General features: G+C 34.1%; 1 protein-coding gene across 1 annotated transcript; it reads left to right on the top strand.

Moving 5' to 3' along the window:
* The first annotated feature begins 5,104 nt into the window (after positions 1–5,104).
* LOC133698269 (probable LRR receptor-like serine/threonine-protein kinase At1g53430) lies at positions 5,105–17,019 on the top strand. The gene is made up of 24 exons (XM_062121146.1): positions 5,105–5,573; positions 10,545–10,713; positions 10,923–10,994; positions 11,260–11,331; positions 11,436–11,507; positions 11,579–11,650; positions 11,798–11,869; positions 11,967–12,038; positions 12,152–12,223; positions 12,342–12,413; positions 12,494–12,565; positions 13,220–13,294; positions 13,399–13,464; positions 13,572–13,631; positions 13,712–13,750; positions 13,830–13,879; positions 13,990–14,357; positions 14,540–14,738; positions 14,816–14,956; positions 15,061–15,179; positions 15,347–15,557; positions 15,658–15,895; positions 16,160–16,310; positions 16,423–17,019. The coding sequence occupies exons 1-24, from the start codon at positions 5,438–5,440 to the stop codon at positions 16,846–16,848; spliced, it is 3,096 nt and encodes a 1,031-aa protein (XP_061977130.1). The 5' UTR covers positions 5,105–5,437; the 3' UTR covers positions 16,849–17,019.
* Positions 17,020–21,652: the final 4,633 nt, after the last annotated feature.

Here is a 21,652-nt window from a genome sequence, read left to right as displayed (position 1 = left end):
ATGCAGATTACCTTAGGTAAGGCGTACTAGGGATGTTAATACATTTTCTTTACGCAATCAGTTTCTTACCTAGAATCTCTAAAAAAAACATGTTAATGTTCCTAGTAACTGTAGTACTAGGTGGTGATTCCCTGAAAAAAATAATCAAAGACCATTCTTGACTACCCTGACCCAGAATGATCATCATTGCGATAATGCACACGTGCGACGATAAAAAAATTCAAGTATTGCGATTCCTTAATTGCAACTACAACATAATGGAACTTCATTTTGCAGTGAACGTAGGATCTTCTCTATCACACGTGTCTCTTCCATCTTCTCCCTATATCTCTTCATTTAATTGTATATGACTAAAACTCTAGTAAAGTAATCTGAAATATTCTTTGATTCAAGCATATATAACTTTTCAAAATCACCATGTAACTTTTGTAAACGTACATTTTTTACATTGCTAGTTTCTTGGTTTGATACTTGCAAAAATTTTCATGCTTGCTTGGCGATGGTTGTGTTAATCACTATCTCAAAAGTGACATCATCCAAACATTGGTGGATGATTGTGAGTGCTTGTTGATCATTCTTTTGTGTTTTTGCACGACCCCCCTTTGGATTGAAGTCAACGCTCTCCTTTCATAGACTCTTCAAAGCCATTCTCAATCATTTCACACACTTCTTGGGAACCTAACCAAGCTTTTACATGAATACACCATATTTCATAGTTGTCCTTTGTCAAACGAGGACATTGAAGTGAAAAGTTAGGATTGGCCATGGCAAACAATCAACCTAAACTCTGATACCACTTATTGAAGGTAAAACAAGTGTGGTATGAGATCAATATAATAATGCAAGATAAAGAAAAACTCAAGAATAAATCTAAAGAATAAGAAGAAGAATAAGAGGAAGGTTAACTTTATTGAAGTGTTTCTTTCTTTGATTTGTCTATGTATATTCACTTAATAATGCCTTATATTACAAGTCTATTTATAGGCATTAAGTCCTAGACTATAAAGGAATTAAACTAATACAAGGAAATCTTAATCCAAGCAAGAACTGTATTTTGATGATTGAATCAGTCGACCGTTTCCGAACCGGTTAACTAGTTCAACTAATTTCTAGAAATCAGTTTACTCTCAACATTATACACGTCTTCTTCCTTGATAAAGAGTTCTCTTCTAAGTGTTTATAATATATCAAAGACTTCATGCTGAACTTAATTCTTATAAAGAAGTAGTACTCTAGGTACCCGAACTTTCTTCTAAAGCTCTGACCCAGCTCAGGCTGCTAATATGGATATAAAAAAGCTGGTATGAGTGGCCCTCAAGTATCAATTACACTTATATTTGCTCTATAAAAAGCCTCATCTTGAAAACAGATCAAGAGATTCTTAAAGCATATCATACACTATAATTTACACATTAATTAATAGGCTCATCGAGGCACCAAAAGTCGTTACTGACCTGTAGAAGCAATTATAAAAGTAATATATATTGATAATAATCACTTTATTGACAATATATAAGAAATATTAAAAAAGCATTATGTGGTCAAACCATATAAAATGGGTGAGAAAAAAACCTTAAAGTTAAACTTATAGGTTCATACAAGGAAAATGGATTATGGAGGTCTTCATCAAAGGTCAACATGTAGGCAAAAGGAGTATGCCAGGAAGGAAATAACTCATAATAGGGTATACAATGGTGTATTGAAGAATATTAATAAAGCTTTGGAAGGTGAAGAGCACACATAGGCTATTGAGGTTTATTAAAATATTGATTTTAAGGACTGTACTGTATTTTTAGTTTGGTATATGTTTCTATGTCATTCATATTTTGAAATCAAAAGATATTTTTATGAAAATATCATTTAGTATTTTATTTTCATTCATAACTAGATAAATGTAATGTTAAAAAATGGTTGAATCCTAGGGCATATCAAACAAGCGCTAAATGCAATTCCCTACCCTTTTAAAACTCATAAAAACATTAATCTTTAATATTTTGCATGATCTTATAGCTCTAATCAAAATATTGTGATCAAATGGGTGTTATGAGAATACTTTGCTAAAACAATTCTGAAAAATTAAACTTGCCCTTCTATTTCAGAAGTAATTTAATGTTGGTTTAAAAATGTGTTTTGGCATCCTGCTCATATGATGACAAAAAATAAATAAATCAAGCAATTCTAGTTTCAAAGTGACCAACATACCTTAATCAAAAGACATGAAATTAAAAAACAAAACTTACGGTCACCCACACTCTACTTTTTTAGGCTATATTCTAGTTGTAAACATAATGGTATGACCATACTAGGTCCATCAAGATGGTTTAATTTAATTATATGATAAAAAAGGATAATAAATGTATTGAATCTAAAAAGAAAAAATGATAATGACAACCTGCATAAAAAGAATGATTGCTAAAAGAAAGAAATTGTTATAACCTAATTTTGACCTATTTGCTTTTTAATCTAATTTTAAGGAGGTTAAAATTTGAAATTAAAAGATCAAGGCTTGAATGCAAAATTTGAAAACCTTAAGAATCAAATTGAGAAATGGTCATTGCCGATACAAAACGATACCGCTTCAAACATACACTGTTCTTATTCTTCTTCCTCAGACGCTAAAAGCCTGCTTGCAAAGAAGGAAAGGAAATTGTGAAACACTGGCATCCTAGTCCAACGAGAACTCAAATTGCAAATCTTATATGTGTGAAGATTACAACCCTGGGGAGATAAGGATGAATTTCTCATGCCCTCATGCTTATAAAAAAGGAGTCTAACATGGGCAGGACTGTTGGTGCCCCAATCCAATAGAAACACAATGTCCCGGGCCTTATCATGGTCCTAGAAAGGTAAGCAGCATGGAAGCCTATAAAAGGTAGAGGAGGATTCGTAAAAAAGAAGAAGAAGAAAACACATAGAGGCGAAAACAAAGAGAAAATAAAAAGAAAAAAGAGCAGAAGAGGGAAAAGGATTGGCTTTTGAGAAAGTATAAATATAAAGAAAAAGAAGAGAAGACGAGGAGCAGAAAGGGAATCCAAGGAGTGCTTCATCCAGCACTTGCATCTTGCTACTAGAAAAAGGTAAGTCACTTTCAATTCTCCCCCTCCCTGCATTTTAATTACTCTTCTCTTGTAGCAAGCATGCGAGAACAGTTCATGCACGCTTGCAAATAAAAAAAGGAAAGAAAAAGGAGTTGGGTTACTGGTCTGAACAAGTAACCTGGCCAATTGGTTGGTCTGGCCCAGACCATACTGGTAGGTTGGACCTAGCTCGATATATATAAAAAAAAGAGAAACAAGACAAATCTGGACCTCCAGCCCAGTTGGCCCAAACAGTGCTAGCTAAGGGTGTGTCTGACAAAACACACCCTTATACTTTGTCCATGTATTTTATCTCCTTCTATTTTGATATATGGCCAAACAAGCCTCGTTTTGATATTAGAAAAGAGACGAAGAGAGAATTGACTGGAGAAGCAGAAATAGAAGAACAAAAAAGAAAGGGCTGAAGGCAGAAAGGAAGTCAAAGATAGAGGATCCTCCAACAACCAACACCTGTAAATTTCATCCAAACCAAGTAAGTCATTTTATTCCCTCCTTTTCACTTTTAATTACCCCCTTCCTATAGCAAGCGAGCGTGATTAGCCCACACACACTTGCATAGGAAAATATACCAGCCGGGATACTAGTTTGAACCAGTAACTGGGCCGGTTTGGCTGAATCTAGCCCAATAAATAAGCCATTTTCAATATAAAATTTTTTTGAAAAATATTTAGGGATTTTTATTGATTTATTAATGAGCCCCTCACACTTTGTTTTATTATTTTTATTCTTTGAGTTTTGTATTTTTTCTGCTATATACTCAATCTGTGGATCATTACTTGTCAAATGCAAAATCTGTTGTGCAACGTTTCTTTTATTTCCATCTAAAAAGGGCAAACAACAGTAAAGGGTAAACAAAAAGAAAATGGCATAGAAAAATTCTTCTTCAAATTTAATTTTTTGCAAAATTATTTATTGACGGTAGAGTCAAGAATATCGCATTTTTTTTAAGGTTTGTGCGATATTTATCAATGCTAGAGTTGAAAATATTCGTAAGAATTGTTCACTGACTCCAGAGTCAGGAACATGATGAAAAGACAAAAAAAGAGAAAACAAATTCTTAGTAATTTTAGACAAAATCACCAATGCAACCTGCTTTAGATAGGACGCTTAAGGAGTGATAGCATATTTCTTTTTGTGTAACCAGTCTCATACCATATAATCTCTGTTGACCAATTAGAGTTTCTATTAGTCATAATATTTGTAAGAATTGTTCACTGACGCTAGAGTAAGGAACATGATGAAAAGAACAAAAAAAGAGAAAACAAATTCTTAGCAATTTTAGACAAAATCACCAATGTAACCTGCTTTAGATAGAACACTTAAGGAGTGATAACATATATTTTTTTGTGTAACCAGTCTCATACCATATAATCTCTGTTGACCAGTTAGGGTTTCTAGTAACCATAATATTAGGTGCCGACTCCTTGAATTAAACCTTCTCTTTCCCCTTCCTCTTAAATAACAAAATGTCAAATATCTATTTTTTTCCATGAAATTTTTTTTTATTAGCCGTCACAGTGTAGTGTTGATAAATTTATAAGATAAAAAAACAAAATGTTTATTCTTTTCTTTTTATCTTTATATGGAATGCTTTTTAGTCATTTTGCATGTTAACAAATACCAAGTTTTTTCTTCGAAGATTTTTAAAACGCATCGCTTCTATCAGGATTTTAAAACGCTGCTTTTAAAGTTTGGATTAAATGCTGGTTTTAAAGTTTGGATTAAATAAAAAAAAAAAAAACATGGCTGCTGATCCTACCCGTTGAAGTTAAAATAATGTATACCTAATAGCGAATCTCTTTAATTTTCGCTTTTGAGTCATCTTTGATTTTTCTCCAGCAGCAACAATGGACTTGCCTTTGTCATTATCCTCATGCAGCCCTCTCTCCCTCCCTCCCTCTTTCTCTCTCTCTCGCTCTATAAAACACGTTTATGTTTCACCAACCAACGAGCAGAAATTTCCAAAAGAATAAGCTTTAATTTTATTATTATTTAGGGGGAGGCAAGCAGGCGCCCAGCCCCTGCAAAACATTTTAATTTTATTATTATTTAGTATTTAAATATAAAATAAAATAATATTTTTTTATTTTAAATAAATAAGCTGTTTAATTATCATATTATATTATTTTTGACCTCCGTCAAATACTATCAGCGCCGCCCCTGCTGTTGATCATCTTTAAAATCTCCTTCCTGGTGTTTTTCTTTCCCTCCAGCAACCCACCTCTCATTATTGAGAAAAACACACCGTTTCTTCTCGTGGTTTGTTGTTCTTTGATCACCGTTCTAAATCTCTCCCAGATAATATAGCCATTACCAAGAGAACGAGTTGTGCTTTGCGCATGGCGTTGCGGCCACCACTACTGTCGAAGACTTTCTCTGTTTTGGTTTTTGGATTTGTGGTGTTGAATTGCATTGCTGTGGACAAGTTTGGATCCCATGCTCAAGCTGTCACTCCACTCTTGCCAGTAGATGAAGGTACGTACGTCCTCCTAACAATTCAATAATCTCACTCTCTCTTTAGCATGATTGAAGGTTCCCTTTTTCCTGGAAAATAATTTACAGAGATTAACGCTTCTTATTTTTATTTAATTTTCTTAGATAAAATCAGAATCATTTCAATTTGTGATGATTAGTGAGAGAAATTAGTATATCTACTGAGAAATAAAATAAGAAAAATGGAACTTGTTATGCACTTCATTAAATAATTGTGAATTATATATATATATATATATGTTTTTGGATTATCCTCTCTCTTTTGTAATTAGGAAAACTTATTATATGATGTTGACACCTTTCCATTCGAATCATTGAGCTTCTTTTATAATATTTTAAAATAATAAAGGAGAGCGTTATGAACGACTTCTATTTACAGTTAAACAAATTCAAAATTAAGAATAGCATTCATCGAAGAGAGAGAATGAAGAGTAGATGGCTTGAGACTGTACATCAAGGTTGAAAATGACTAAGATATTCATATTGTAAAGTTGATGCTTTATTTCAAAGAGTTTTCTTTGATGAGTGATAATAATAATAATAATAATAATAATAATAATAATAATAATAATAATTGGTATGTTGATGTCATCAAAGCAATTATTGCTTGATATTGCATCTTTACAATAATGCCAAATGACAGATAATTTTGGTGGAAAGGTCCTACTACCTTTATGGTATATTAATTGTACTCGTAACTAGCCATCTAAACCGCGGGGCCTTTTTTTTTTTTTTTCAAGAAAACATTATATTCAGCACGTTTTAAAATAGAAAGAAAATTTTGCTACTTTGATTATATATACTCAACTGGAAAAAATATATTGGTTTTATTTTAATTAAAAAAAATAAAATAATTAATTATAGCATATGGACATAATATTAAAATTTTAAAAATGATATCGGTAACCTAAAACTTTTTTTAATAAAACAAATAATATATCTTCATTCAAAACTAATTAAATATTAAAGAATAAAATTGGATAAAAAAACCTTAAAAATATCAATTCTAATCAACCCGAATTAGTATGACAAACCTGTAACTTTTGTTAAGTAGGGTACTTACCATACTAGGTTGCGTGGACCAAAATGTTTTTGAACATAGGCCATATGAATTATTTTTTTAACATTGCACTAAACTTGGTATAACATATCAAAATTGAAAGATATTCTTCACTTAAATTGTGTGGGATTTATTATGATATAACTTGTTGACTTGACCGGTTTATAAAAAAAATTAAAGGAAAAAAACACAGCTTAAGTTAACTTACCAAACTCGTAACCTAGGTCATGGACTCTACTGAATTCAATTAGATTTTTTTTATCTTATTATGTGATAAAAAAATATAAAATCATAGTTAAAATTAATCAATTATTGAATGATAAAATTAAAAAAAATAAATAAAAACACAATATTAAAGGATAAAATTAAAAAAAAACTAAAAAAACCCAAAGAGAAAAAAAAAGGACCAAACATGCTTCTTTTTTTAAAAAGACAAACAATATACAACCCGTCTCAATTAAAAAAAAAAAAAACAGTGCAAGGTAACGTATCGCCTGTTACTGCCCAAAATCCAGCCACCATTGTGGTGGCTGGTGATTCTAAGGATGGGATTTTGAGGGTGAAAACCTATTTTTCAGCCCATTTTATTTAAAAACACATGATAAAAACCACTTAAAACCATCAAATAACCTTGAAATCACTTAAAAAAAAATCAATTGAATGAAAATATAAAAACGAAACCAGATCCTCTTTTTTAGACATACTTGTAGATAAAACCCATAAGAATTCAAATTCTCTCATCGAATAGAACCCTTTAACACCAAAAATAGTAAATATACTCACCCAAAAGTATCCAAACTGATCATTTTCTATCTTCTCTTTCTTTTCATCCGAGTTTCTCTATTATCTTTCTTACTCAAGGATTGATTAAAAAAAAAATTGAATTTTAGAACCACAATGAAAAGTGGGATTAACTATATGTTTTTTTTGTTTTTTACATTTTAGTTCCATATCTTGTAATTTTATATTTTTTACATAATTTGAAGGCTAATTTATTCTAATTGGACTATAAAAGATTTTGATTAAAAGAAAAAAATAAAAACAAAAATAAAAAATTAATTTCTTTGTTGTTCATATAAAACCAACCATATCTCTTTTAATTATTTTGTTAACAAGCCATAATTATAAGACTGACCTGGTTAGGGAATCATCATATTTAATGGATTAACCTGATGATTGAGTTACTTAGGTTCTAGTTATGGATTGTTTTTACTAAAATGATATAATTTCTATTTAAAAAAAAAATCTCAAAAAACATAGTTTCAAAAATTAAAAAAAATCTTGATTAATACATCTAGCCCAAGATCCAACCTTGAATCAAATCAAATCAATATTAGAGTCTAAAAGACTTATAATTATATAATAAGTAAGAGAGCCCCAATATTATATTGTTCTCGCCTCTTTGCAATAACCGATTGTTTCAGACTATCAGTGCACCAGCCAATCTTGCACTAAATACAATAATTATTCAATTACTTAGTTGAGTTGTTTGTGTTCGTTGCTCTCATACAAAATTGTCTTGTATGTATTTTAGATCTTTAAAATATTATTGGAATTACATATTTTGCTAATAAATTAATAAGTATTAAACTCAATAATTATTAAAGAAAACCTTATTCGCTTAATTTTAGAAATTTATACCTTGTTGAGACTAATTTTAAGTGCGCTATTATAGATTAATATTTCACTGTGGATTTATATAGTGAAATATTGATTTTACCTTTTGATAGGCAAACTAACAAGACTTGAATTTAGAGATAGGAGAGTTTTTTTCACAGGCATATTAGTCATTACTAGAAAAGAAGGAGTTAAATTGTATTTTTATATTTTTACTTAATTGCCCATGAAAGACAAAAAAAAATAATGACTTGGATCAATGGGCCTTTTAATCTTTGATGTAATTCTTAAATAAGTAAGTTACTTCATTGTCTTTGAAAAATAAAAATAATTGTCTTTGACATAGGAATTCTTTTGTCATTTAGATGTAGTGATTTAATAGTTATTGAATATTATTGGACAATAAGGGTAATTTGATAAATAAAAGAATTTTAAAAAATTCAGAAATGTGTAAGAAGTGTTCATTACTTTTACACGGCATATATGACACAATTCAGTGACCAAAACCATGATTCCAAAGCAGTGATTGAAGTGTCTTGGTGTTCTCTATACAAATAAGTGGCGTGTGTATCCTAATGGTAGTCGAGATGGCAAGAGTGACCTTTTGTTTTTGTTTTTTTTCTCTTTTCTATTCAATTTTTATTTTGGCCTTACAAAAAATCAAATCAACCCCTAAGATTTGTTGTACTTGAAACTTCATTTTTATTCTCTTTTAAAAAATCAAATCAACACCTACACTCATGCTTAAAAAAAAAAACCCTTCTCATTCCTTGTATTTCTCTCACCCTAAAACGTTGATGAGCAATGAAGAAAAAAACTTAGTAACGAAGCTCACAAAGCTTTGAGGTTATTCCTCTCATCCTTGGAAGCGACTCCACTCTTTCTTGATCCCTCTGATCCATTACAATAAATATTTTCTAACTTCTCCCACATTATAGCTACCAAAATCTTCATATATATCATTATTGATAATGTTATCAGCAATACAAAATCATCCTCCTCCATGTCCTCTAGCTTCATATCCTTCTCTTTCAACGCTTTATCCAAGACTTATTGAATAAGAATATTGTCGTTCACCTTTTGTTGCCAAAGAGTAAATTTTCTTTTTTTAAAAAAAATTTATTTCATGATAAATTTTATATTTTTATCTTTTGCAGACATTGATCATTATCAAAAGCTGAATCTCCCAAAATCAAATCTTTGATGCTAATTTTATTGTGAAATTTGGAATGGAGAGTCAGTACATAGCACCATGAACAACACAATCCAAAAATAATAATAATAATAATAATAAAGATGAATTAATAAAGATCATGTACTCAATAAAATTTAACATGGTTCTACAAGATCCTATATACATTTGTGAGTGACCCTTTCTTACTATAGGAGTAATAAATTTAATAGAATAATATAATTATGATTTTTATGCCTAAAACCCAACCTTGTACACCCACTCTCACAATTAAAAAAATCTTAGCATTTGTGTTTTTCATACCCTAAAATCGCTCGTCTTTTCACCTATTTAAAGAAAAAAAACATAATATATGAAAAGGGAAGGAACAAATTTAGAAAACAAATGAGTCTCATCACCAACATATATAATATTCATTTATTCTGAGAAAAATCTAATATAATTTAAGGAGCATGCATCATAATTAAATCTAAAATGTATTATATAGTTATTAAATTCATATGATACTATTCATCAAAAGATTTAAATATTATTAAAAGTGATATATATAACTAATTATTTGAATTAATCAAAATAGAACAAATTAAAAACATATATAAATAAAAGAAAATTTGAAAATTTAAATAAACTGTTGTCATTTTGGTTTAAAAATAGTGGCTTAAAATTTTTGCGAGTTTTGATATCAGACATACAAGTATTAAATTGAATAGTTTATTTTAACCTTAAAAATAATAATTTTCTTCCAGTTAATAATAATTTTCTTCCAGTTTTTTTTGTTTTTTTAACTATGTAATAATTGTTTTGGTGTTGTGTACTATTTAATTTTAATAAAAAAAAACTAATTCATTCCTGATTTAATGAGTATTTAATTTGAATCATGTGAATGCCTAAATCCTTCCATAAACTGAAGGAATTTGTTAGGGCATTAAGAATCATGGTACATATATCATCATCATCATTAATATCATCATTTTCTAGCTGTGTTCTAGCAAGGCCTTTATTCATACATTATTTTAAGGATAAATAATAGTAATATTATTACTGTTTTTATGGATGATTGAAGTTCCTGAATTGTATGTAACAGTGCAAATTCTTCAAAACATATCCAACAAGTTGAACATCAGAAACTGGGCCACCATCAATCGAACTTCTTGCGATAGTGCACAGTGGAAGATCAACGGCAACGAAATTGAAAGCAATGTTACATGCAACTGTACATTTGAGAATGGCTCCGTCTGTCATGTCACTCGCATGTATGCATGTTTTCTTTATAGGAAATATTCAAGAATCGTAATTCTTCCCCTTGCAAAAGCCATGAGATTTATATATTATTTTCATAATAAATTTTATGTTTTGTGAAATAGTAGAATACAGCTCTTGGATACGTTCTCCAAGTCTTTGTATGGTTACATTTTCTTTTCTTTTTATTTACTAACCAGTTCTTATATTTTGTTTTTGACAGAAGAGTGAAAAGATTTAATTTGAATGGAGTTCTCCCAGAGGAACTAGGAGACCTTCCTCATCTGCTTGAAATGTATGTGATGAGTGCATTTTCTACGATTCTTAATCAAGTTTATTAATGTCATTATTGAATAGAGATCAATTGCTATGTATTTGGGTTTCTTTTCTTCACATTTCCTGGCACACCATGAGCTTCACAGAGGATTTTAATTTATTTATCAGAACAAATGAAAGTTTTTATGATGATTCAAATGGGAAAAGGTCTTTGTCTGTGTGGCTAATAGAAACAGTGACTAAGATTATGGAATGACTAAGATGAAGCATTTTTCATTGGACAGTGATCTGACTCGCAACTACATTAGTGGAACAATCCCTCCAAGACTTGCTCAGCTCCCTAAGCTTCAGATTTTGTAAGTCTTTTTGTGCATTCTGTTTATGTGAAGGGGTTTTCATATCCCGATATGGAAATTCATGAACATGTTAACCCGTTTTCCAATTCTCTTTCATGTCTTAGGTCTCTCATCGTTAACCGTCTCACCGGCCCAATCCCCCCGGAAATAGGCAACATTACCACACTGGAGGAGCTGTAAGTCACAAAGCGAACTTCTTAAATGAAACGCTAAGCTAGAACGTTAAATCTTGAATTGGATCTTGCAGGGTCCTGGAAGATAATCTGCTAGGAGGGCCTCTTCCTCCAGACCTTGGAAATTTGACAAGCTTAAGAAGACTGTAAGACAGATGCCTTCATCTTCTATCTGAGTTTATTTATGTATCTACTTCATGATATTCAATCTAAGTCTTTTTATGTATGGTACCAGTATTTGATGCTCACTCAGAAAAAAATTATTTGTAACTTTGTATTATTTACCCCTGCAGTCTTCTTTCCGCAAACAATTTTACAGGAACAATACCAGACACATTTGGCAATTTAAAGAATTTAAATGATTTGTAAGTGATGATGCGGGTCACAGTTTTTTTTTTTTTTTTTTTAATAGTAATTACTATGCTGAGCTTAAATATTCATCTGTTTCATATGCTCCGGCAGTAGGATAGATGGAAGTGAACTGTCAGGGAAGATACCTGACTTTATTGGGAACTGGACCAACATTACGACATTGTGAGTATTTACTTTGTCCCATTTATCATAAATGTGTCCTCGAGAACAAGCTGAATGGAATTCCATTTTCCTTTCCCTCTTGCATTCCTAACAGTGGTATATTTCTTTTGCAGGGATTTGCATGGAACATCCATGGAGGGTCCTATTCCCTCTAACATTTCACTGTTAAAAAAATTAACAATTTTGTGAGCTTAAATTCCCTATCTTGTAGATTCATATTCAGTTCAAAGAATTTTGCCTCGTTGCTTTTCGGTTAGTCTATATTTGAGAAAACTGATTTTTTCTGTTGTCTTGATTTTTCAGGAGAATATCGGATTTGAAAGGATCCAATTCAACTTTCCCTGATCTGAAAGAAATGACAAAAATGGAAAAACTGTGAGTTGAATGAGACTGATCAAATATATTGTTACAGCAATATTACATCATTAATTGATTACATGTTATTTTTTACTCAGGATTCTAAGAAATTGCTCATTGACTGGTTCAATCCAAGAATACCTTGGAAATATGGCAGACCTAGATACTCTGTAAGTTTCTCTAACAGCGACCTTCATGGCAACGCTTAATTTCATGGGCGTCATATTATGTTACTCTGATTCAAAATGACAAGATGTGTAAAGTGATTGACATCACTTTACTCTATCGTTTGGTTTCATTTAAAGTAAGATAAAGCAAAGTGAATCAGTAAAGGTATAGCAATAAGTTGATTCCTTATTTATCCTGGTTGAACAAGGATCTTTCCTAACCATGAAGCTCCAGCCTTTTCCTCTTTTAAAACCGACAGTTTTGCATTTCATTTTTCCTTATTTTAGATTCTCATTGAGTGAGGTCGGGATGTTTTCAAACCAATCTTGATTTGTCATATGAGATGCTATAGGTGATGTTCTACATTATAACAATGTAATAAGATCTGTGGAAGACATCTTAACATATGTTCTCTGTGAGCATGAGCTAGACCTGCATAGTCTGCATGATTCAAAATCATGATGGTGGGGGCTCATGTTTTTCATAAAAGCCATGCTGCAGAGGATGTAATAGGACCTTGAATATTACTATTCTGACAACATGGACTGGCCCGACATTCCGTGAATTAGATTGCAGTGTGTTTATATTGCCCAGAGCTAATTTTATCTAGTGCTTTTTTCACGTGCTTTCATTAATTTTTACATATTTCATTCCAGAGATCTGAGCTTTAACAAGTTGACAGGCCAGATTCCTGGCGCATTAGAGAGTTTGAAAAAAAAAATAAAGTTCATGTAAGTCCATAAACGCATGCTTTCTGAAAGCACAGGATCATCGTTTCTAATATATTTCTCATATTGACAGCTTGCTGGTTCATTACCTGTTTATTAATGTGTAGGTTTCTGAATAACAACTTACTAACTGGAGAAGTGCCTGCTTGGATACTGGGAAGCACGAAAGACTTGTGAGTCTATTGTGAAGTTATACATAATTCTTTATACATGAAATACACCAATCTTTGTTCTCCTCAATCAACAACTATATTACCCCTGCCATGAAATTTTATTTCAGGGATTTATCTTACAACAATTTTACTGGATCAACTGAGCAAAGTTGTCAACAGCTACCAGTGTAGGCATTATTTTTTCCCGTTACTTGTTTCTTCTCCTTTGTCTCAAGTTGATTGCTAACTTCTATTTGAAATTATACAGGAACTTAGTTGCTAGTCATGTGTCAACTGGGAGCAACAAGTAAGTTCCTCCTTCACTAGGATGCCTTTTAAGATATCTAGAAATTTGACTTATCGACAACCCTCATTCTTCTCTACAGGATTTCTTGGTGCTTGAACAAGGACCTTGTTTGCACAAGAAAACCTCAATGTAAGTGTGTAAAAACAGTACTCTGGTGTTTGATGAAGGTGTAATTACATAAATACAGTGCTTGTTGTCCTAGGGAAGGCAGCTTATGATATTGATCCTTCGTTCTACAGACCATTCCTTGTTCATAAACTGTGGAGGGACCAGTGAGACTGTTGGTGATAATGTATATGAAGACGACACAACTGCAGGGGGGGCAGCTGATTTTGCATCTTTATCAGAAAGATGGGGTTATAGCAGTACAGGGACTTATATTGGCACTGATAATGGCGCTTACAAAGCAACAAATTCTTTTGGTCTGAATGTTACCGGTGAAGGTTTTTACCAAACTGCTCGCCTAGCCCCTCAATCACTCAAGTACTATGGCCTGTGCATGCTGGCGGGCAGTTACAAAGTGCAGCTCCACTTTGCTGAAATTATGTATTCCAATAATCAGACTTTTAGCAGCCTTGGGAGGCGGATATTTGATATATCAATTCAAGTGAGTAAAATGATTTTCAAATTAGAGCATTTACTTAGGATTTTTCATTTTATCTATGATTGTATTTCTAAATAACCTCATGAGACCTACCATGTGTTATGGATCCTTTTCAAGTTTCCATAGAAAAGGGTGGTACACTATTTAAAACCTGCAAAAGTCATGCTCGGAACTTCTTCCTGCAGGGGAAGGTAGTTGAGGCAAATTTCAATATTATGGAGGAAGCTGGAGGTGTTGGTATTGGCATCACTAAGGTATTTGATGGTATAATTGTTAATGGTAGCACACTGGAGATACACTTATACTGGTCAGGCAAAGGTACTACTGCTGTTCCTGAAAGGGGTGTCTATGGACCTCTCATATCTGCCATTACAGTGACTCCAAGTAAGTCTTGACGAAATCAAGAGGATTTTTTGTTTCCATCAACGGTCTTTTTATTTAATTTATTTCTCTCCTTGTAGACTTTAAGGTGGATAATGGTGGCGGATTATCAGTTGGAGCTATGATTGGCATTGTAGCTGCTCCATGTGTGCTTGCGGCATTGGTTTTGCTGGTCCTCCGGAAGAAAGGTTACTTGGGAGGGAAGGACCTTGAAGATAAAGGTAAGATTAATGGCACAGGAAGCATGTGTCTTATTTGATTGTGTGCATGCTGTAAACTTTTGATTATCCTTGTCATGCTGATTTTGAGATTCTGCTCATCACAGAACTCCGTGCTCTAGATCTCCAAACTGGTTATTTCAGCTTAAGGCAAATTAAACATGCGACCAATAATTTTGACCCTGCAAATAAGATAGGAGAAGGAGGATTTGGTCCAGTTTACAAGGTATTTATGAATGTTCCAGTTTACTAATTAGTTTGGTTATGTGCTGACAAAGTGTATGGGGCATTGAGGCCTTCTTGTACAAAATTTATCACACATGCAAAAGCTTGTGATAAAAGGGAAGCAATATCTTTTCAAACATTCTGAAATCTCAGTCTATTTTATTTCAGGGTGTGTTGTCAGATGGTTCTGTAATTGCTGTAAAGCAGTTATCGGCCAAATCAAAACAAGGAAATCGTGAATTTGTGAATGAGATAGGCATGATATCTGCCTTGCAGCATCCCCATCTCGTGAAGCTGTATGGTTGTTGCATTGAAGGAAATCAGTTGTTGTTAGTATATGAATACTTGGAAAACAATAGCCTTGCTCGGGCGCTTTTTGGTAAATGCTTGACCAACTCCTTAATCTATCAGCTTATGTAGTCTATGGAATGAGAATGAGATTAAATTGCTTTCCTGTTCCTCTGTCTCCTCTCTATCAGGTCGTGATGAACACCAGATTAAACTGGACTGGCAAACAAGAAAGAAAATATTGTTGGGTATTGCAAAGGGATTAGCTTATCTTCATGAAGAGTCAAGGCTGAAAATTGTACACAGAGACATAAAGGCAACTAATGTGCTGCTTGATAAGGATCTAAATGCCAAGATATCTGACTTTGGTTTAGCTAAGCTTGACGAAGAAGAAAACACTCATATTAGCACGCGGATTGCTGGGACAATGTGAGTTCTTTCTCCCCCTTGTTCTTTCAATTTAATTTCCTTGGTTGTGGTAAAGGGATAAATAAATTTTTATTTTTTTTGGTAATGATACTTTGAACAATATGGATATCAAATGGAAATATTGTAAAACGCAGACATATTATTTGATGGCATCTAATAACAGCAGCACAAATGATTATCGCCTTGTACGTGAGAACATATAAATTTATTCCACAAGCTCATGGCCAATACTTACTCTTCTGGTTCTTTCTAATTTCTCTTCAGAGGTTATATGGCTCCAGAATATGCTATGAGGGGTTACTTGACAGATAAAGCAGATGTTTACAGCTTTGGGGTTGTTGTTTTAGAAATTGTCAGTGGGAAGAGCAACACGAATTACAGGCCGAAGGAGGAGTTTGTTTATCTTCTTGATTGGGTAACTTATATCATTTCCTTTCAGAATTCTGTCTACACATTTTACATTTACACTGACCACCAATGAGCATGATTGTAGACTGATGGAAAATGCATGCCACTGATAATTGTAGGCCTACGTCCTGCAAGAGCAAGGAAACCTTTTAGAGCTTGTGGATCCAAGCCTTGGTTCAAACTACTCAAAAATAGAGGCATTGAGGATGCTTAACTTGGCTCTCTTGTGCACCAACCCATCTCCCACTTTGAGGACATCAATGTCTTCTGCAGTGAAGATGCTTGAGGGACAAATTCCAGTCCAAGCTCCGATAGTCAAGCGCAGTACCATGAACCAGGATGCAAGGTTCAAAGCCTTTGAGCTTCTCTCACATGATAGCCAAACACACGTCTCAAATGGATCTCAAAGCAGTCAGATACAGAAGAGCATATCAATGGATGGACCGTGGATGGATTCTGAATTTTCTATCGAAAGTAAGGATGAGATCATAGATTCCTCATCGACCAAGCTTCTTAAGGATCTTTACGACGTCAACTTAGATTGATCAACGGAAATTGATCAAATAGTCCCTCCTTTTCTTTTGGTCTGGTAGTATTCTGAGTTTGCAAATAGGATTGCTGAGTAATCAAGAAATACATTTTAAATGATTTGTTCTGTTATATGTTGATTCTTTTGTTAAAAAATATAAAAACATTGGAGAGCTTGGTCTTTCGAATTGGCATTGTCAGCGGTGTATGTCACCATTTTTCCAAATCTGCAGATTGCTTTTTGTATAGAAGCACTTTTTCATGATCCCTCTCCTAACCTATTTTTAGGTTATTCCCCAATTCACATTTTTTCCTCTCTCTTCAACATACACACACACACACAAAATAAAAAAAAATATAACAGTGAAAAGAGGATGTTAGAACGCTCAGAAAATAGTCAAAATTTAGTTAAGGAGATACAAAAATTAAAATTTGACAGTATTTTATTGACTGATGATAGCCTTGTTGACAAAGAAAAATTCAATTCGAGGAAAAAAGTCCAAAATCAGATATTTATGGACTTAATTAAATTTTATTGGAGGTTTAATTGAATTTATATAGGGTTTGATTACAAGAAAAATTAATTTTTAAGTCAATTTAGGCTTTAATTGGAAGGAATTAAAGTTCTGGGTCAAATTATAATTTTAGAGAGTTGATTTGATCAAATCAGGGGCTTAATTACATAAATATTGAAGTTTGATGGCCAATTGGAGACTTAATTGAAGAAATCCGAGACCAAGGACCAAAATGCAAAACGCGTGCAAATTAAAGGATTGACTTGTAATCTGGCGCTTTGGCACCAATTTTCATTTAAATGAAACGACGCGTTTTAAGAAAAATGATGTCGTTTCATACGTTTTAAAAAAAAGATAAGAGATGAAACGGTGCCGTTTTGAGGCGGCACTATTTCTTCTTCTTCTTCCCCTGGATGCGCAGCAGGGGAAGATAAACTTTTTTGTTTTCTTCCCTTTTGTCTCTTCCTCTCCCCCACGTGATCTGCCACCCACCTCATGATGAGATGATCGAGCAGTCGTGCCCCACAAGCAACGCCTCCATTGGCCACCACTGCCAGCGTCGTGGCAGAGATGGCAACGTGCCCCACATGCACATAGCGATGGGACGGGGCAGGGTCGACCCCGCTCCCCCTGCCCCTATAAATACCACCCGAACGCAGATAAAAAAGGGGAGGAGGAGAGAAAGGGAGAAAAAAATAGAGAAAAGAAAAGGAACGGAAGAAAATGGGGAAGGAAATCGAGAGAGAGAAACCAATAGTGTTGAGAGAGAAGGAACTGAAACAGTAGAAACCGAAAACTGGGGATATCAACAGAGAGACCGAGAGAGGCAAACGAAGAAAACGAAGAAAGAGGGACAAAAGGAGTGATCTGGAGTGGCCTAGTGTCCCTATGCCGTAGAGAAGAAGAGCCGCCACTATCATCGGGCTTCTCAGTAACCGCCACCGCAGCGCCATCGAGAACAGTCGCCAGCACCACCGTCAGCTCAGCCATCTGAGATCATCGCCTTAGGTAAATTCCCTTCCCCTCCATAGCCGCTGGTCATTAGTCATCTTCTTGCATGCAGAACGTGCATTGTGCATGTTCTGCAATGCAAAAAGAAATAATTAGCTGTTACTGTGCTGCACACAGTAACCGACTAATTACTTAACTGGTTACTGTGCTCATGCATAGTAACCAGTCATGGTTTTTTTTTTCAGTGGGCTGGAACATCAGCCCAGCCTACGCGGCTGTGCTGAGTCCAGCCCTCTTTTGCTTTGGGTTGGAACATCAGCCCAGCCCACACGGTTGGGCTGAGTCCAACCCTGTTTTTTTTGCTCAGGGCTGGAACATCAGCCTAGCCCACGCTGCTGGGCTGAGTCCAACCCTGTTTTCTGCAGGCTGGAACATCAGCCCAGCCGCGTGGGCTAGGCTGACGTTCCAGCCCTCAGTAAAAAAACAGGGCAGCCCGGCCCACACGACTGGGCTGAGTCCAGCCTTGTGGCTGGGCCAATACAGGCCCAGCCCAGTCCATTTCATTTCATTTATTTATTTATTTTTCTTTTCTCCTTTTTCTTTTGTGTGTTTTTTTTATTATCTATATATATATATTGAAAATTGTGATTTTCCCACGAATCTTTCTACGTCATTTCAACTAATATTGGTTTGTATTTTTATATCTTAAAAATACAAATCTAGTATTAAAAATACCTGGTTTTCAAAAAAAAAAATTTTGTTTTCATGCATATGGCCAAGTCTCTCAAAGCTAAAAAAATCATATTGTATTTTTATACAACAAAGAAAACTAAAAAAAATATATGTTATTTAGCATGCATTTTGGCTTTAATAACCAGTTTATTAAAGTCATGAGAACTTGACCAATATTTAAAAAAATCAAAAAAATATTTTGTTTTGTTTTAATGTCTGGGATTACGAATTTATACGTAAAACGTATTTCTGATATTAAAAAGGTAGTTCTTTTATAGACATTAGACCGGTTAAGTTTCACCCCATAAGATAAGAAGCTCCTTATTGAGGAGGGCTTTTCTTGAACCATAGACGGGCCAACATGATAAAGACCTTAGATTTTCATCAGACAATAAAACAATGCAGCTTACCTTAGGTAGAGCGTATTTGGGGTGCTAATACCTTTCCTTTACGCAACCAATCTCCATACTCGATCTCTAAGACTAGTTAGGGTTCCTAGTAATCAAAATACTAGGTGGCGACTCCCATTCTATTTTTTTCACCGCTAAGAGACAAAGAATTCCTTGTCTCAGCATATTTTCCAGAATAGATAGACATACCACACCCGATGATGATGGAGTGGTGGGCGATCGCCGCGACGCTGCACACGTGTGACAATACCAAAGAGCATTTGATCAAAAACTTGTCTTCCATTACATATTGAGAAGGTGGGGTATTTCTAGCAGAAAGCACAGCAATCGATGGGAAATATAGCAATTAGGTTTGGCCGTGAATTCTTGTGGTCAAGCTATGCCTTTCTTATGCTTTTACGATTGCTAGCATCAGGATTTGTATTTGGGGGTATAGTGATGAGAAACCTGGTTGAGAAGCCTGTTCAGACAATAGAAACCCTGAATTTCAATTTCATTAAGACTACTCCAGTAGCTTTCGCGCCCCTAATGCCTTTCTCTGGCATGAGTGATCTTTCTAGCCTGGTTGCTAAAGACAACGTAGAAGCTGGGAGGCAAGTCGGGGCCTCATGATCACAAGTTGCAGCTCACAGTTTCCTTAGTGATACTCGAGTCTGTGTAAAATCAGAAACTTGGCGTATTTGAGGTATTACTTCTTTATCCTTTTTTTCAGCATTTTGGAAATTATAAATCTTGAATATTGCAATACATTCATTGTCTTTCTTATCATTGAATGTTAAACCAAATAAAATCTTCTTGAAATCAAAAGACATTGTCTATATAATCGGAAACTTTAACAAGCCATCGTTATGTTTCTATAGATTCTGGGTTCCTAGGTAGTTTATTTTTCCTGAACCCAATTGCAGTGGTATTTTACACTTTGTTCTCTTTCATTTCTTCGGGTGACTGTCAGAAAGGGGTAAAGTCACTGCAAGTTCAAGTCAGCCATGCATAATGCGGTTCAAAAGCCAGCCCATCCGTGTTGTTGTCGAAAGACATTGTATGAGTGGAGTCAGGATGTTATTCAGTCAACACCATAAGGTTCATATGGGAGGCCTTTGTGTTAGTCTTGTGAATCTAGGCATTATAGCATGGTTTGTTATAGGCAGACATAAGTCTATTTAGTTACGGACAGACTGATCATTTATTTAGGGATTTTTCAAACAGACATTTCTCCACACCTGATGCATTTGAAGCGATTGCATCTCCTACTTAGTTGGTCTGTTTGGAATTGTGGTTGCAGTTACGATTTAAAATGCTTTACACTTATAAATACATCAAAATAACATTTTTTTTTAAAAAAATCATTTTTAAGATCAGCACTTCAAAACAATTCGAAAAATAAAAAAAATAATTTTTAGCAAAAAAATATTGATTTTTTAGGAAACGTGGGTTGGACTACATTTCCAAACAATCCTTAATTTAGCTAGTCATTATGTGCATAGTTTTTAAACCCAGCTCGGTCCAAGGCCCGGGTTCTGGGTTTTGACCGGGTCACCAGGTCGTCCGGGTCAATTCTTTAAAAAAAATCAAAAAGACATTGTTTTAGTAAAAAAAACAAAAGTTAACGGGTTGCAACCAGGTCTTGTTGGGTCAACCAGGTCGCCAGGTCAACTCGTTGAGTCACCCTAGGCTTTTCCTTTCTCTATTTTTTCTTAAACTCGACCCGATTCTAGCCTCGGGTCGGCCGAGTCCAGGGTCGACCCGCCATGTCGGGTTTCAAAACTATGATTCTGTGTTTTAGGATAGTCGTGACCAATGGGGCCATGGAGCAAGTGGTAGAGGTTTTGTGCCAGCTGGTCAAAGACAGGCGCGAGTTTTTGCCCTTACTCAGCAAGATGTCCAGGCATCCAACATTGTTGTCTCAGGTACACTCTTTATATGTTCTTTTAAAGCTAAAGTTTTGTTTGACACAAGAGCAGCTCATTTTTTCATGTCATCATATTTTACTTTGAAATTTAGTAAACAACCTAATTTGTTAGAGAGACCTTTGTGTGTGGCTACCCCTTCAAATGAGGTTTTCTTTGAGGAATATGTTTATATTGATTATAAGGTTAAGGTTCAAGGTAGAAAGCTTTTAGGTGATTTTAGAAATAATAGGTTTTAATGTGGTACTAGATATGGATTGGTTGTCGAGGTTCCTTGCCATAATTGATTTCTAGAATAAAACAATG

The sequence above is a fragment of the Populus nigra genome, chromosome 1, assembly GCF_951802175.1.
Source record: "Populus nigra chromosome 1, ddPopNigr1.1, whole genome shotgun sequence".
In the NCBI taxonomy this organism is placed as follows: domain Eukaryota; kingdom Viridiplantae; phylum Streptophyta; class Magnoliopsida; order Malpighiales; family Salicaceae; genus Populus; species Populus nigra.
Note: the sequence above shows the minus strand (reverse complement) of the source record. Positions and strands in the feature narration are given on the sequence as shown.